This window comes from Odontesthes bonariensis, chromosome 16 (genome assembly GCF_027942865.1).
Source record: "Odontesthes bonariensis isolate fOdoBon6 chromosome 16, fOdoBon6.hap1, whole genome shotgun sequence".
NCBI classification, from domain to species: domain Eukaryota; kingdom Metazoa; phylum Chordata; class Actinopteri; order Atheriniformes; family Atherinopsidae; genus Odontesthes; species Odontesthes bonariensis.
Genome location: NC_134521.1, coordinates 16,513,676 through 16,531,573, shown reverse-complemented (window position 1 = coordinate 16,531,573; position 17,898 = coordinate 16,513,676). Strand labels below are relative to the sequence as shown.

Below are 17,898 nucleotides of genomic sequence, written 5' to 3'. Positions count from 1 at the left end.
CTGGAGCCTGTATGATTGAAGACGGCTTAACAGAAAGCGAGCGGAAGTGATTTGCGGGAAATAAATCCTCAGCACTTTGGTCGGTTCACTAGGTTCATCCGCCAAAACATGAGAAGGTTACAGACTTAATTAACACGATGAAAACAACCGCCAAGAAATGCAGTGTTTTTGGAGTTGCTCACAGCTCATTACTTTAATGTTTCCACACACAAAGGGGCGAGTATGAGTTCAGGGGAGATGAGAAGATATAGTTACACTAAGTTACAATTACAGATCACAAATGTACAATTTCAAGCCTGAACTAGTCCCTAACAGCATGCATAACAGAGACAGCAATGAAAAGAAAATCTGAGCTTCAGTTGTAAAGGCGGAACACACAAATCACAGCATCAGTCTCGCTCACAGAAGATCGTAACTAACTAATCACAGGCACAGTATTGGTACGTTACTGAATGGCAGAGCCAAAAGATGATTAGCGGGTAGTTAGAAACCATGGCAGCGACAACAATACCAAACAATCATTCTCAAGAGGCGATGCTATCCCCAAATCTGGCAGACCCCATCTTTAATCTGGACATCCTGTTCTCCTGTTAACACAGAAGTCTTTGATGAAATCTGCCAGTTTTTTCTCATAATGGAGACGTGTTTTAATCTCCCTGGCAGCTGCTCCATTCAAAAGCTCTGCCTCTGTTTGTGAGCGTGCGGCTGTTGGTGTTTGTGCAACGGGCAATGAAACACGTCCACCTGCACCGTGGTGACGCTTGAAGTGGAGCACTTAAGGGACTTAAGTAGTGGACTTCAAGAGGGAACACAGAAAGACAAGGAGAGAGGAGGAAAGAGAAAGTGGGGAGGGGGAGAAGAAGAGGCACGTGGTGATTGTGAGAAGGAGGGGAATGTCTCAAGTCTCATCCCAAGTGTTCAGAAAGCTGGCAGAAGGAGGGGAAATGTTGGCGTGGGTGCTTTGAAAACGTGTGTGCAACAGGTGTCTCCAACTGTAGAGATGACAAGCCTCGTGGGTGGTTTTGAATCCAATGGGACCGGCTGGCAGAGACATATTCAACAAACAGACTTTGATAGCACTCCTCAGATCACAATGCTGTTGCATGTATGAATGAGTGAAAAGTTTACTCATTACAATTCTGAGGAAGCCTGAGGGTTGGTTACAGTAGAGAGTAAGCTGCTTTGTTCCTGTAAAGGAACCAGTTGAGAGGAAGTAACAGAAGATCTCTATTTCCCCCTGAACTCAGCACCTTCCACATTATGAGGAACAGGGAAACAGATAACAACAAATGATAAAAATCGCATAATGTATCATCTAGCAAGTTCTCTTTTCTCAATGCTCAGCAGTCCTGCCTTTATATGATGAGAAAAGTAAGTGAACTGATGATAAAAGTTGACTTAAAAAGATACTGTGTCTGTAACAAAGTCTGCAATGAAGCGTGAATTTTAGATCAGTGTGGCAAGTATCTGTTCTTGTGTTTTCATGCATCCTGTCTTTGTGTGACAGCAGCATAGGCCATTGTTGGTGGTGTCACGGTAACTGTGAGACACATGTGAGTCATTGATAAACCACCAGAGGCCCAGTCTAAAAGTAACTAGACACCCAAGTATAGAAAGCTGTTCTTTCAAGTACAAGGTTAAAAAAGCAATACACACACTGTAAAGTTTAACAAGCTATTTATGCATATTCTTAGAATTAAGTGGTAAAAATTGTTTCTGTTCAGGCCCTGTACAAATATCACAGACAGAAAATATTTAATCTTTTTTGGCAGCCACAAGAATGGTTAGATGTGTGAAACCACTGACGCTGTTTGGCGGAAATTCAGAGTAACGACCAGGGGTTTTCCAAGTAATTGAGTTATCAGTGGGCACATTTTGTACCCTATGGAAATTTGTGGCATTTCTAACTTGATTTTATTTTTCTCACGGGTGGGGAACATCCAAGATTAAATAATTGAATGAGAAATGATAAAAGAAAAAGCAAGTTAACTATGAGAGATGTGATTAGTGAAAAACACATTCTGTATAGTCTCTTAAATGGTAAGAGGGGTTCACATAAGATGTTGTTAACATAAAGTGAATTCACATTGCTTTAACTGCTTTGTAAAAGTTTAAATTGTGTGTTAACTAATGTGTCCCTGATTTGGATCCTTCTCTTGGTCTGTAAAAGCTCTCAGTTTTGGTCACATTCATGTTTCTATCATCCTCTGTCTGGTGATTAATTTGAAAAATGCACAAGGTAAAATAAGAAAAAATTTACAGTGGTTGCGATCTTTGCTGTTGGGAAAGTTGGTGTTCAACTGATTGTAAAAATATTTATAAAAACTTTGTGCTGTGTTTCTGCTTCTTCAGAATGCAGAATTGTCATGTTTCTAGCTTTTTCTCACCACAAGATCCACAGTCAGTCTGCTAAAGGGACTCACCCACATACAAGCTTCCAGGCGAACTTTTGAGATGATGGTCCAGAGAGAGATGCTTCCCTGGAGAGCCGCTGTCCCCACCATCCTGTCTGCACCCACATCCTCCACGCCCACCTGCTCAGCTTCAGAGCCTGATGCTGGTGCTTCCTGTTGGGGACAGACTATTTGGTCCGGATAGGGAGGCTCAGGGAAATCCACAGAGCCACATTCATAGGCTGCCAGGGTCACTGATGCTATGTGTGGTCCCTGCAAAACAGAGAAAGACAGACATTGAGAAAGATTGAGAAATAGGCAAAAGATGGGGTAAAAGTGGGAGTAAATCTACCTGTTGGAAGTGTTTTGAGTCAGACAAAGACCCTGTGTATGATAAGCAAAGGAGGAGAATAGCAGCAGTGAGTCAAACTGACTGATAACATAAAGGCAGTTATATGTGGGCCAGTATCTGGACTGTGTCATCTGTATTTCAAAGCAGTTTAACTCTTTATCTTATTTTTACCATAAATTAACATAAAAAGCTATTGTTCCTTCTGATTTCCCAGTAAAAGCTAAACAGATCATGAGAAAAATGTCCCTGCTATGAGGTTAAATTGGAGTATTACACCTTTTGAAACCCAGTCAGCAGAGAAAAAAGAGAAAGAGGGGAAAGCCCCAAATGGAAACAATTAAAATGGAAATCATTGATGCATGCACACCCATTATCCTATTTTTAACAGTAATGAGAAATGCTCACAAAAATAAAAGGTGTTTTAATTTAAAACAAGGAATTAAGAATGATTCCCACCACTATTTCCAGGTGCCCAATGTTTCATGCAACAAAGTTTTAAATTTAATTTCTCTACAGATTAAATGCACTAAAGTTTGACTGTTTCTATTGTACAAATGAGGCATGAGCACATTTCAGGACCTGCTGTGTTTGAAATGGCCCGGTAGGGTTTACATGCCTGCCTCTTGTTTATTTATTGTTTCAATTAGTCTTCCAGTAAGAAAACAGAGCAAGGGAAGGAAGAGTGGTGCCGGTTTAAAGTCTGCTGCTTGGTTAAACTTTGTTAGGTTGCCAACTTTTTCTTCCTCGGTCTAGAAATCCTGAAGCAAATCATTCACAATATTCATAATGTTGTGGTGTACGGTACTTTAGGGCCACATACAATGGCAATTAAACTAAATATGAATTTCAACACATTTAATGAATGTTTAAATTAGCCACCATCATTTAAAGTGTCCTTTCTGTAACTGCATTATCTTCCAAAAAGGGTTTCAATGGCTGACGGTTACCTAATCACTGCTTTAAAAAGTAAGTTCTTGTGGGTCACCACTATTTAAGTTATTCAGTTTCCGTCTTAGATGAAAAGAAAGAGGTCAGCTTGTGAATGCTGTACCTGCTAGCTTTGTAGGGCACAAAAGCAGATCAGTTCTTTTGTAAACTGTGTAGTTCCTTAGGTGATCACAGCTCGTTTCAGAAAAGGAACTAGGAAAGGTGACTCACTACAAAAAGTTAGGATGATGACATCGTCTGAGAGCACAATGTGTCAATAAGTTTACTGAAGGGAGTGTCATGTAACTTTCCATTTTCATTGAATACACATTGCACACTTGACAAATATCAAAACAGATATGAAAACACAGAGATGATCAAACAAGTCTGTATGATCCGTGTAAATAAAGGCAAGTCAACGGTGTGGGTCGTACAAGTAAGCACTTTGTATTCTATCTATTCCATGTGTTTACAGTCAAGTGTATGTGCGTGTAGGAAGGGTGCTCCCAGTGACGCACAGAGGCATTTTGGCATTACACAATGAAGCACCAAAGCAATTTGGCAAACCTGGGGTGGGGCTGGAACTTCCAGATCGGCATGGGACAAGGCAGGACAGGACATGATTGGATGTGGGAAGGCAGGACAGTGGGGCATTAGGCAACAGGAAACGGCAATGTCTTCGAAAGGACAAGCGCGCTCCCTTTAGATGACACCGATTACTTACAAAATATGCAACATCGGTAAGCATCCACATAAACACTTTCACTGGTTCTGTACTGAAGAAGACAACACTCCCAGGACTTAGATTAAAGAAGATCTGATGCGCGCACACGTGTTACGAGAGAAGAAGACGAATAGAAAAATCTCAGCGACCCAGAGGGAAAAGTCAAGAAATTCCAGCATTGACCCGCCAGAGTGGCTAATCCTCAAACTCACATCCTCCCAACTGATTCTCCAGAGGGATTGTTCTGCCTTCACATGTCTACACGCATACAGACAGTTCATGCACACTTATAACTCATCAAGGAGACAGTTGTGTGGGCAGGAAAAACGATATTCCTTTTGTTCACAACCCCCCCCTTCCCTGCCTGAAGTGTTGGCCAAACACACACAAACAGCATGACTAAAGAGTATGTTACGTGACATACTTGTGACGTGCGAGAGTACCTGTTCGTTATCTGTTCCTCAATGTCTAAATGCTGTGTCACTGCTTCTCACCTTACGCAAAAATCCAGCCCTCTCATGTTGTCTGGGTGGCTCATCCACCAGGTAGCTGCCCTCCGTCTCATTATGTTTCTCACTTGATGACACGGACAGGCAGGCACACAAAACCCAGCCCCTTTCCCAGGAAGGTGTTGTAAATGATTAACAATAACACACACACACACACACAAAAAAAACACAGTTTACTGTACACAAAGTGACGGTGAGGGTTTATGTGTATTGAAATAACTTATACATGTTCCACCTCTGAGTTGCTTCTGCTATATGTGCCTTATGCTGATGACGTTTGCAGCCACACACAAAAAAATTTTTTTTTTAAAAATCAGAGGTGGCAAAGTTCCTTTCTTTGTCTAAGTGGGATTCACGCTGAATGAAATATAGCTGACATTCCTATAGAAAACAGGAATGCCAGGAAGAAAACAACGACGGACCTCTAAAATGAGTGTAATTACGGCAGCAAGTGTGTGTGGTCACATCACTACAGACAAAGCAAAGAACTACTGTCGCAAAAAAAATGTTAGAAATAAGTATAAGATATCTAAAAGGAGAAAAAATCCCTCAAAATAATCAGAGATCTAACTAGACAGTGAAAACAATTCCACCCTGAGCAAGTATGTGGAGTAATTATTTAGCAGAGTTATCAAGACAATTTGCGAGTACTCAAATTTAAATATCACCTTTGCACTTTCAAGTAGTTTTCCCTGCTCAATTTGAAACTTTGGGGGAAATGAAAGGGACAGAAATGTGTTCATGTTGAAAAATAAACTAATTTGGGAACCTATAAAGCAGCAAAATAAGAGCGCATCTTATAGGTACTGATACCTTAAACCGGGAATTATTTGTTTTATTGTAGAAAATTGTTCCATATTCTCAAATTTGGACAAATGTCTCAATTCTGACTATCCCACCTCAACTGATCCACATGATCAAGCATCAGTGTAATAATTGTCAGTGCAGCAGTGTCATTTATGTAGTTCACACACACACACACACACACACACACACACACACACACACACACACACACACACACCAAGATAAAAACCAAGATGACTAAATGTAGCAAAGTTTACAAAGGATGGGGTACTTATTATGTTAATCTTGTACGTCACAGACACTGTGGAGAGAAAACCTAATATACTTAATATAAAATGTAATCTCGTAGTTTCACGTGAAATCTGAAAAAACAATCTCGTGGACATGGAGTGGCACAACACAATAAGAGCCTGAGGTTTACTATTTTATACTGAAACTTTTAAAAGGACAGTTTTTGTGCCTCGCACTTCTTTTCTGATTGAAATGTTCTGCGCTACGATAACGTTCAAATTAAAAGATCGGATCAGAACTGTTTCTTCTGAACCGAGAGACCTAAACAGACACAGCTTATGATTAACCCAGCGAACAGCCACAGAGAGGACTCCTCGTTTTTGTTTACAGTGGCAAATGTAGTTGCTCTCGGTGCCCAATCCAGACATTAAGGGGTGACCATAAACTGACCAGTTCTCTGTGACCACGACCACAGGATGGTCTAGTTATTAACAGGTCGCTGTGGTTGTCAAGGGCCATTTAGGCACATTAGACACGGTCCAGCTAGCACAACCTGCTAACCACTTCTTACAGTTGGAGACTGCTGGAGGCAAAGTAGGACAAACATTAGAGGTTAGATGCTTATGAAGAAGCTCTGGTCAGGATCTCAGAGGGAGGTAAGAGAGCTCTGGACTGAGGCCATTGGAGCTGAAATGGAGAGGAGGGGCAGGGGTGTATACAAGTGGGTGGTGAGTAGAAACTATGAGGAGGCTTGGGGGATTCAGGTTCAGGAACTTCTCCACAGCAGACAGACACAGCAAACAGTCATTCTTACACCTAACAGTACAATGGATGATACTTTGACACTTAAACTAGCTGATCAAAGCACATAAGCAGAAAATGCAGAAACAAATTAAATAAGCTGACTGTGCATGTGCTTAAAAGAAATGTCATCATTTAAATTAATATTCTGTGTTCATTTGCAAAAATCCTTCTCAAATCATCACATAACTCAAGAAAAGCTTATTTTCTACAGTTTGATTGAATGAATTACTTTAATCAAATTATTTGAATAAAGAAAAAAAATGAAGAAAGAAAAATAATCATTCAAATGCGGCGGCCAAAATAATAAATAATTTCTGTTTGCCAAAGATAATTTTACTATACTTTAAAATACAGTGAAATACCAACATGTCATGTTTCATTTTTGTAGTGACATCATTGTTGTTAAAACTTTCAGTTTTACTATTAAACCTTTACTTATTTATCCTTTTGTTGCTTATCATTTCAATAAGAGCAGGAACATTTTTGATTGATCGATTAGTTGAGGAAGAGGAAAAGTGAAAAATGGTCTCTCACCCAAGGTGCTTTAAGCATCTCTACAGATAGTTTTGGCTACATTGACTTATGTAGAATTTAAATGAATATTTCTGATTGTTAGTTGGAAAAAATGAAGACATGGTCTTTGACTTATATGTTTTGTTCTTGCGATTTTTCACTATTCAGAAAATTTAGATTCAGAGAAAAATTAAAAATGTTAAAAATCGAAAACAACACATATGTTGGGACACAACTATACTTTAAAAAATGTACATGTGCAGTCTGCCGACGGCACTCTGGCCTGGTCTGCTCAGGGTTGGCTTGTTCGAGATGGGTTGTTGGTATAACTCCAGACTGGCAGCACACTAAACCCGATTTGGTCCTGGATATTTTTCGTGTGGTCAGTGTATGTGTGTGTGTGTGTGTGTGTGTGTGTGTGTGTGTGGCTTTATATATCGAATGGTAATTGTATTTGGTATTTAGAAGACTCGTGAGGCCTTCAATACACAGACGCCCGCATGCCTTGGATGGCTGAGGTGTGACAGTTAAGACTCGAAGCCATTAGAAATACCACACATGCACACACAAACCTTTCATTTACACGTCTCTCTGGCATTGATCTTTGAAGGGGTTTGGTGAAGATGAGTCAGTCACAAGACGTTTGGGCATATCCATGCCTCCAATCTTAAGAGAATGAATTACTTAATAATCATGAATGAATGCAATTGTGCTGCTTCTTTCTTTTCTTTCTTTTTTTTTCCTTTGCCAGAAGGAGAAAAAGCTCTTTTTGCATGTAAATGCTAATTTAGGCATCACCCCTCATAACTGCAGCTCTACAACTTATCAGTGCAGAACTCCCAACCAACGTGTCTTTATGGCATGTAAGTAATACCGCCTTTTCAGCAGTGAAAGGATCAAATCCCTGTGATAAAGCTCTGACACACTATCTAGATGTAGTTAAAAATGAATGGCTTCAATTGGAATTTAAGAGGTGTTGAAGTTAAAGTGAGAGATCCGTTACTACTAGCCAGTAGTGAGTCAAGAGCAGCTTTTCAGCTTTTCAGAGAACAACTGAACTTGATCCCGATGTGTCACTCATGTTCTGGGTAACATGTATGCATGAGTATCAATTCTCGTTTTTGCTGAACAGAGGGTGGATTGTGCAATGCTGAGTCACGTTTATCTCAGCACGCGCAAGAAAAGTCTAAAAGAAATTCTGAATTACTGTCTTGGAAAGGTTTATACAGCATATAAATAGGTTTCCACCATTCACGGAAACTGTAGCGGCTATGTTCAGAAACAACGCTCCTATGAACACTTGTTAAGTGACAAAAGATCAACAAACAAAGAAACAAAAAAAAACATAACCAATAGATAAATATTTGATATTATATGATAACAAACCAGGCTGAAAGCAGCATGGCAACTGCAGCCAGAGTCGGAAAGGAAAGCTGTTAACATACTGCCTGTGTAAATTAATTCACTCAACCAGTATTACTGCCCCACCTTTTACATACAAAGTCATTGGACTACGGTGAAACTGGTGTATTCTGTTAAGATAATGTGTTCCAAGTGTATTTTTGTTTCTGTCTTTTGACTGTCTTGAACTCTTGGGTGGGTGGGCTTACTTGTAAAACTCAAAAGGCTCATTTTTATGCCATCCGGTAAAAAGAAATGGAAATTATTTGACAGGGTCAAAAGATTTTTTATTTCACAGGATTTTATTGTATTGTATTTAATGTCAAAATAAATACATTTTATTTTATTTGACACTAATTTAATTCTATCTTATTTCATCTTATACATCGGATGTCTTTGGAAGTGAACATACAGACATATTGTATAGGACTAAATAAAAATGGCAAAAACCAACTAAAAACTGAAAACACTGAAATAAATTCTTGGTTCAAATTCATCATCATTAATATTTTTATTAGAAAGATGAAACGGACCCTCTAGCCACCCACACACCGATATCTTCATTCACCATCACAGCTAGTTGGCCAGTAGGTGGTGCTTTTAACCCGAACCTGCCTGGAACAGGTTAGGTTTCCAGCATAAGGTGAGTAATAAATGAACAACCTTTGCAACACTCAAAACCCAGGCTTCAACCTGCAGATACCTCAATAAGCCACTAACCCTGCTTCAAAGTAAAGCCCCCCCCCCCCCCCCCGGTCATACAGACCAGCAAAGTGTGTGAGTCACAATTCAAACAAAGACACCATGTTTCTATCGATATGAATGTCGGTGACCTATTTGCTCTGGAATAAAAGTGAAGCTTGTCACTGCAAATGCCACACAGTGATCAAGAGTGAGGCATATGGCATCTCACACACACACACACACACACACACACACACATACCAATCCTTTGTTCAATACTCTGAAATGACGTGAGTGAATTTCCTTCACCCACATGTTCTTGTCAGACACTGAATGTTTGAGCTCACTGCACTTCACTAAATATCAGCACCTGAGCCACAGAGCTGTGAGGACTCGGGCAGAGGTGTGTCACTGTGAGAGTAACAACAATGAAGGGATAATGTGTGGAAGCCACATTTTCAGACCTGCTCATTGCTTACAGTGATAGTTAACTGTAATTAAGGCTGTGCTTTTGGTAATTGCCAAGAGTCAAAACTTAATTTTAGGGGGGTTGCTGGGGAAAATCTGTGTACTCTACACAAGCCTCCCCAGCAACCTATAATTTAGCAATCCTAAAAGAAACAAAATGCAGAAAACTACAGAATGTTCCTTTATTTAGATAAGCCAGTGGTTTAGTTTTTAAAGGAAAAGACTGTAAATCATAAGTCGTATGCACATATGGTTAAAACTTTTTATTCCCACATTTCCCAGTGACTGCTGACACTTATGTTCAAGTGAAGACAACATGCACACCTCTCACTCATAACGTCACTCAGAGCCCACAAGCAGAGGAATAAAAGACTACCCGAGTTGCTATTACGTAAACAGCACCATGCACGCTTTCAATTATAATGACTTTAATTCTTTGTTTCTGTTGATTTAACGTCGAGCACAACAATTTTTATGCTGCCCATAATGACTTAATAGCAACGGCCATTACTGAAGTAATTTAACGGTGGATGACTCAGATGAGCTCTCTTCTAAAATATTTACAGCATTTCGCAAACTTTCAAGAGTCACACACATCGCTAACTCCATCTGAGTTAAAGGTTTTATGGAAAGCCTTGACAGTAGTTGTCACTCGGAAACAAATACTTCAAAACCAAAGAGGGGATGAAAGCTGATGCCGCTCAGAACTGTGATTCTAACAGTCCGACACAGGTGCAGGACCTTAAGCGCCCGCATGTGCATCCGTGTAATGATCCTTCCCTCCGCTATCCACGCTGAAACTAGATCTCTCCTATTTTCCAGTGCATTTATATTGTTTTCATGGTCTGTATTATGAGCATCTATGCGCCAAGTCCTCTCTCAGAGCAGCTGGTTAAAACACACTTCTTTATATGCCAAGTGTGCCTTTTTTCTTCTCTACGCCTGAGCAGCAGCGTTTTATCTTTCTCCATTAACCAGCCCTGACCATGTACAATGCTCTCCCGTAGTCTCAGCAGGATGAAAACACAGAGAGAGGACACAGGGCAGCAATTGCTCATGTCAGGGAACAGGAGAGCTGCCACTTTTATTCTGGTTTCACATACTGTGATGGTTTGCATGTTTCTAGCGCTGTACCCCCCTCTGCTGGTGGTTCTGCAGTGGGCTACCCTTATAAACATGTGACTTGTGTTCATTTACTTAAGTCTACAAGTTCAACAGAAACATTGTATTTAAGTGAGCCAAGTTAAATGACGTCAGCCCTACATCTGCGAAAAAAAGCAACCAAAATATTTGCTGTACTTAAAGGAATTGTTTTAACCTTGGAATTAAGTCCTTTAAAAAACAGAAAAGGTGACAAGATGACAGTTGGTGTGGTAGGAAAAGTCATGTGACCAAAATGACACAAAGAAGACACATTACACCCTTTTTCATAAGTTAAAATACTTTCTTGAGGTCTCAATGAATTGTCGGTGACAAGCTTTGGTCAAAATACCACAGAGTGAGACATTAAAGTCTTCCTTTTAAAACTGTTATTTCACAGCTTTCATTTTACAGATCGCTGGGTAAGCAATTCGACTCCACTACCCCCCTCTCATCCCCTGGGTGTGTCCTAATTGAGATCTGGGGCCTGTGCTAGGAAGCAGGATTTAGTGGCTTAGTGAGGTAACTTCAGATTCAGCTATGAATTTTCAGTATCACGAAACTGGTTCACCTTTTATCAGGTTGTATCACCATGGTAATTTACTCTGGAAACCTTACCTGTCCCTGAGCAGGTTGGGTTTCCAGATCAGAGATCAATATACATGAAAGCAGTGTTGTTAACAGTGAGAGTGTCTCAGTCCAATTCCTACTGGAATCAGACAAAATGAAGACTCAGAAGCATCTTTTTTTTGATCTGTCTGCCAAAGTAAATATTAACTCATTGGCTGCCAGCCATTTTCAGTGCAGAGAGACCCATACTGCCAAGTGTTTTATAGTATTTTGACTGATTTTCCAAGACCCACAGAAAAGTGTGTCTTATGACTATGTACACACCGAAATTACCAAAAGAAAGAGTAGACTCTCTTCTTTCATCAGGAAAAAAAAGTTTGTTTCTACCATTTTCAGTCCTTTAGTAATAGACAGTAGAACATAGGTTGGTTTCACCAAAAACAGCTGTTTTTGACCAAAAAATTGAGAAAACAAGCTTTTTTTTGTGCAAAGTGGCACTGCTGCCACCTTGCGGGTAATTTTGCCAGTATATTCTCTGTTTAGTGTTTACAAGCCTAAGATTTAGTGACAAACTCCACTAGATTGTTCCCCAGCCCGCTCCGTTAAAAAACGCAATTGACGTCTATAGACGTCAATGGCAGCCAATGAGTTAATGTAGCCTGAAACAGGAATTGAATCACCCTAAAGCTTGTTTCTGCTGATTTCTGAAGGTCTGAAACTAATATTTATGACTCTATTAATCAAAATCATCACTGAAATATGAAAGATTTCCTTGTGTTTTCTGTATTTATTAAATGAGTGAGCATTCCATCATATTACAATAGACCATATATTTTTACAAAGCGTTTTGATATTTAATCAAAATCACTTGACAACTAAAGACCTTGTTGTTGTGAATATAATAAAACATTTACAAATAGGCCACTGACTGCCTTGAATTGCTTTTATGTTTGTCCTATTTGGCGCAGAGAGCATTTAGAACAGCCAGTATTAAACCTGAAAGAGTAGGACTGAAACTTTCTCAAAAACTTTAAGAATATGTCTGTATTATACATTAATTTAATGAAACACACAATCGGCAGCAGTAGCAGTGATAATGATCAGCTTATTAATTAAGCATTCACATAGTTGACTGCTGACACTGCTTTTTTGTCAGTTTTTATCATACCGAACAATGCTAACGCAATTTGGATACAAATTGAAGCGCGCTATTATCATTTTAGAGTGCACACGGTACCTAGCCTGAGAGCTTATACAGCATACTGAGCTCACACTTCAAACCACCATGATGATAGAAAAATACTCGACTGGCTGTTTTACTCTCAAATATTTATATTTCCCTCATCCGCAGTTCAGTTTGCTGGTGCTTATTCCTCTTTTAGGCACAATGTCAAATGTTGTGAAATGGTTCAGGTCGTTTAAAAAAAGGCCCACTGATAGAGTTAGAGCTAAAGTAAGGTATGGGCTGACAGGTTGGTTAATACTCCTTTTGAAGCTTATGTACAAATTCCTCCGTCACATATCAACTCCATAAACCCTGGGCTTCAGTGTCAGTCCATTCCTCTGTGTTTTGTTGAAGTTTTTAGCAGCCACTGTCAAGAATCGTTGCTCATATGGGCTGCTTTTAACTGAAGTTTATTAGGGCAGAAGGTGGTGTATTCAATGACAAATGATAAATCTGAATTTCCAATTTCACTAAGAATTCAGATTTCCAAGTCTAGATGTAAAAAATGAAACAAGCCATTGGTTGTGCAATATAAGCCAGTTTCGTTCCTTAGTTGAGTGAACTATTTTCCTCTGATGAGAATTTGTTGTTAATACGAAGCAAAAGTAAAAAGTTTGAAATTCCCAAATCCCAAGTACAGTGAATCCAGTTTGATGTGAACTTGAAATTGAGAGATGTTAAAAACAAGGAGGGTGGACAATAATACTCTGATCTGGGAGAAATCTGAACGGCATGCTGAATAATATCATTTCAAACCTAGGGTCCTCCAAACAAAGTGACAAATTTGGGTTTTTCTAGTGTTTTTCAGTTGGTGGTGACTTCAGAAACCCCAGATGAAAAAAAGTGAATGTTTCAATATATGTCCCTTTTAATGGCTCCTAAAAAGTTTGAAAAGTCACTATGCGTCTTCTGCTTTCATATCAGTTTATCTGCAGAAAGCTGAAATATGCAGCGCAGGGTCAAACGTATGTTTTCCAGAAAAATATGACTTTTCAGCTAAAGCCTTTGTGCTAATAAAATATTGATATTTGGTATCAATATAACAATCAAACGCTGGTTATGAAGCAGAGATACTTAAAGTTTATTGTGGTCTTCAGACCGCTGGCACCCTCTACTGACTGGGTAAAAATTAATCTGGTCAGTTAAAGACATATTTGGTCATTGAGAAAAATAAATGTATGTACTGTATCTAAAAAAAAAAAAGAAGTTAAAATTAGTTTTAGAACTGATTAGATGCTGTGCAATAACAATTCAATATAGCTCCCCTTAGTTGGTGTATATCTACACTTGGAACTCTTCATGGAAATCAGAGTCAAGATTCTGAGAAGCTAGGCATGATTCAGTCTTTCATTTCTACCCTCAGTGTTATGTTTAATGGATAGAATATTGACAAAAAAGCTCAAGCTGCAAGTATTAAGCCAATAAGTTTGTGAAAACATCCAAACTTGTTTGACCTAATTGCAAGCACTGACCCAGTCCCAGTTACTAAAAACAGAGCAACACGCCTGCTGGCATTCTCCAGTGTTAACTTACCACATAAATTCTCAAACTACTTTACCTTCAGTGATTAAAAAATATATCTTGACAGGACCCAGAAATGTGCAAAATCCCATAAGAATTAGGTTTAGGTTCCCAAGGAGAAGGTAGTTTCTTACAAAAATACAGCATGACCAAAAACCAAAACCTTTAATCATTGAAGTAATGAACAATCCTTACTGTTAACGTTCAGTTTAATTTGATCAAGATGTGTAACCAAAAGCATGACACACATATATAAAGAGGTTCAAGTTTTATGAACCTGCAGAAATGCCATTTCAGAGGTATTTCTATTAAATTGATCAAATTTAATAAAATATATTTAATGATTGGTGACAATTGCTGACGGATACAATACTACTTTTTATGCATCTGATACAACACAGCTAAATAAAAAGGTACAACATTTATCAACCTTAACTTAGTTAATATTATTTTATCTTCACTGTCTCTCTTTTCTTAAGTAAATCAAAAACTGAATCGACAAGATAAATTCCAACAGGCTTTCAAAATGAAACATGTTGTATAATGTGCTAAACAACACAAGACCACAGGCTCATGAACAATTAAAGGTATACAGACATAAAACTATCATACTGTTTATTTCTTGATGTTATATTTTTACACACACTGTGGCCATGAGGACTAACTTAACCCTAAGACATGCACTCAAGTTGAATGTTTGCAAGGAGCACTGAGCAACAAATAATGTGTGTTCCATTAATCTTGAATTCACAAAGGTTACGAGATAGGGTTTCTGCTTGAATAAGGAGAGCTGTCTATTCTATTCAGCTGGGTGTTTGTGCAGTTTGTGGTGCTGTTGGACTGTATTGTGCGTAACTGAGCATGCTTTTATGCTTTCTCAATCAATGAGCTCAGGCTGAAGATCAGAACCAGCTTTTGGGTTTCATTTAGCACAGTTTAACACCAGAAGCACCTCAATTTATGCCCTTTCAGAGTTGAATCCCTGCCTCCCCTCAACTACTTCAGCATAAGTTGAAGATTGTTCTAATCATAACAGAGAATTCACTGAGGACTCCATAAGCAGATAAGAGGCAGTTTACATATCAGTGGAATTCCAGTGGCAACAGCAGTAACTTGTGCTATTAGGTGTAACACTAGCAAGAAACAAAATCCTTAAGTGAAGTTTCCCTGTTATCTAAGGCTTTTATGTGTAGGGCTAAGGGGGTGGTAAATCCATCTAAATGTTTGAGCCATGTTAGACACTGTAGTCATTCAGGCTTTCTGCAACCATCCCAAATGACAAATCAGACCAATGTTTTACTTCACAGGCTGATTCGAAGTAGGAGGGACGCCAACCAGAGAGGTTTTTTGAGTCCTGTAAGCACGTGTGGCTGGTTGAAGGCTCACTAAATTATGATTTTCAATGGACATCACTAATCATGTACTGTCTCCATAATGTAATTATAGAAACAGTAAACAGTGTACTTACCATTGATGATTTAATCATTCAGCTTTGAATGGCTAAGAACTTGATTTGCACTGTTTTCCACTCAGGTCATGTTACACAACACTAACTGATGACTGCCTGTAGAAAAGCGAGGCTAAAATAAGAGGGAATGCAAACACTGTTTCACAGCAGCCATACTGACAAGGGTGACCACACTCCACATTTTGTTTATGAAGTTTGTGAGTCTAATAAGTGACCAATGTTGACTACAACAAAAATACACATAATTGACCAGATTAAACATCTAATCAATCCTTCAACCATTAACTTCCATCCTACAGTTTGTCTTTTTGTAGAAGAAGACACAACGCTGAAATACTTGCCAAGAAATGCAATCAGTTAAAACACAATGTATTGTTAGATTACAGCCTATAATATCTGTCCCAAAATCTCTTCAGAAAATCCACAGCCGCAGCACCAGCAAGGAGCACCAAGTTCTGTCATGAACTCATTGACACCATAACCTGCAGTTGCACCCACTCTCACTAGATGGTGACATCCCACTTTAAAAGCTTCCGAAGAAGTAAGCTGGATCACTAAGGGAGACTAGAAAAAAAACAGAAAATATGGAGGGCAAGCACTTCAAAGTTTCCAGTTCAGCTCCACTGGGCAAGGCCATCCGAGTGTGGCAGTGGACTCCCTGATGACAGATGGGGTTTGAGCAATGAAGATAATCAGATGTTTAGGGACCCTGATCTGATCAAATCAGCAGTACAGATCCGACATCCCCCCAGTGCTCCAAAAGAAGTAAACACACTCAGAGACAGAGAGAGAAAGGGGGGGGGGGACAGAAAGAGAAGATGGAAGAAGGGAAGGCGTAAGAAAAACTGGGGAAAACTGGGAACATAAGAACAGAAAAACATTCAAAGGAAGCTAGAGAGGGGAGGTAGTGTCAGAGAAAGGGAGAGTGAGCGAAACAGTGGGGAGCAAGAGAGTGGGGAGGAAGGAAAGAGAAAGAACTCAGACAGGGGGAGGGAGAAAGTTTTTATCCTCATGTGCACTCAGTCAGAGGGGTCATTGAGTGCGATTGTTCCTGGTCTGCCTGTCAAAACAGTGTGGCTACCACAGTCCCTATTCATCTCCGCCCCACTCTGAAATGCATGTGCACACAAACACATACGAACACACTCACATATGTATGCTCAATTGCATAAGAAGCCCCAACAAGCTTTTGATCTCTTTAAAACCCTTAGCAACAACCTAAATACACCGTCAACAGAGTCTTTAAAGACCTGCGTCACTGCACCACCATCTTCCCCTGTAATGAGTTTGAGCTGGGTCATAAACATGCACAGGCAAGTGGATAACTGGAGTGTGGCTGTGGTGGACTACCTGTTCGGAAGAGTTGTAGAAATTCTGTCTTACCAGGTAAAGGAGGAAGGTGTGCAGGCCGGTGCCGAGACCCACAGAGGAGAGGATACCCAGGCCAACCCAATAGGCACACCACAGTGTCTTCTTCTCCATGTAGCGTACATACTGCAGAGGCCAGAGAGAGGGACGGTCAACCACATGGCAGAGACACATGCACCGAATGTGAGGAAAGCATGGGGGGGGGAACAGTATGAGGAAGGGAGGGACATATACAGAGTGAGAGAAGGTACGAGAGTGAAAGTGTGCAAAACAGAGGGCACTTTAAAGGGTGGAAGAGGAAGAGAGAAAGAGAAACCTTTTGAGACAGAGGTTGTTGTTGAGTTTTGAGGACAGAGCTGTAGGGTAGGAGTGTTCAGCACACAGAGAAGAACAGCTCCATTATTCTTATTGGTGGCAACCAGCTATTACACAACTAGTGGAGTAAGGCAAGCCAAGATCTATCTATCTCTCTCTATGTTGCTATGCTCCGATCACTTCATCACTCCTTTAACACCTCCCTCTAGCCAAGGCAGGTTGTTTTCTGGAGGAAGCATCTAGAGTGTAGATTACGGGAAGAAGGGAGGGGATTGAGGGGATTTGGGAAGGGTGAGGGGTGATGGTGGAAAGACTCCATTTCCCAGGAAACTCAGTAAAACAAAAACAACACACACTCCTTCTCTCTTTGCTGGCAGAGTGCTGGGAAGTGCAGGGCCAGCCATAAGCAATTGTTACGTGTAGTTACTGAGAAGTGATTACAAAACTCCTTAGTGTCTCTATTTGCTTTTTGGCAGCA

The 17,898-nt window shown here is 39.8% G+C and overlaps 1 protein-coding gene across 4 annotated transcripts in view; it reads right to left on the bottom strand.

Annotated features, from left to right (window-relative positions):
• Window positions 1–17,898, bottom strand: part of LOC142401160 (vacuole membrane protein 1-like) — a 54,877-nt gene that overhangs the window by 31,769 nt on the left and 5,210 nt on the right. For all 4 annotated transcript variants that reach the window (XM_075486447.1, XM_075486446.1, XM_075486449.1 and 1 more), the window contains 2 exons: window positions 17,121–17,231; window positions 2,424–2,666 (listed from right to left, as the gene is read on the bottom strand). In XM_075486447.1, the coding sequence (XP_075342562.1) occupies window positions 2,424–2,666; window positions 17,121–17,231 (354 nt within the window). The remainder of the gene's footprint in view (window positions 1–2,423; window positions 2,667–17,120; window positions 17,232–17,898) is intronic.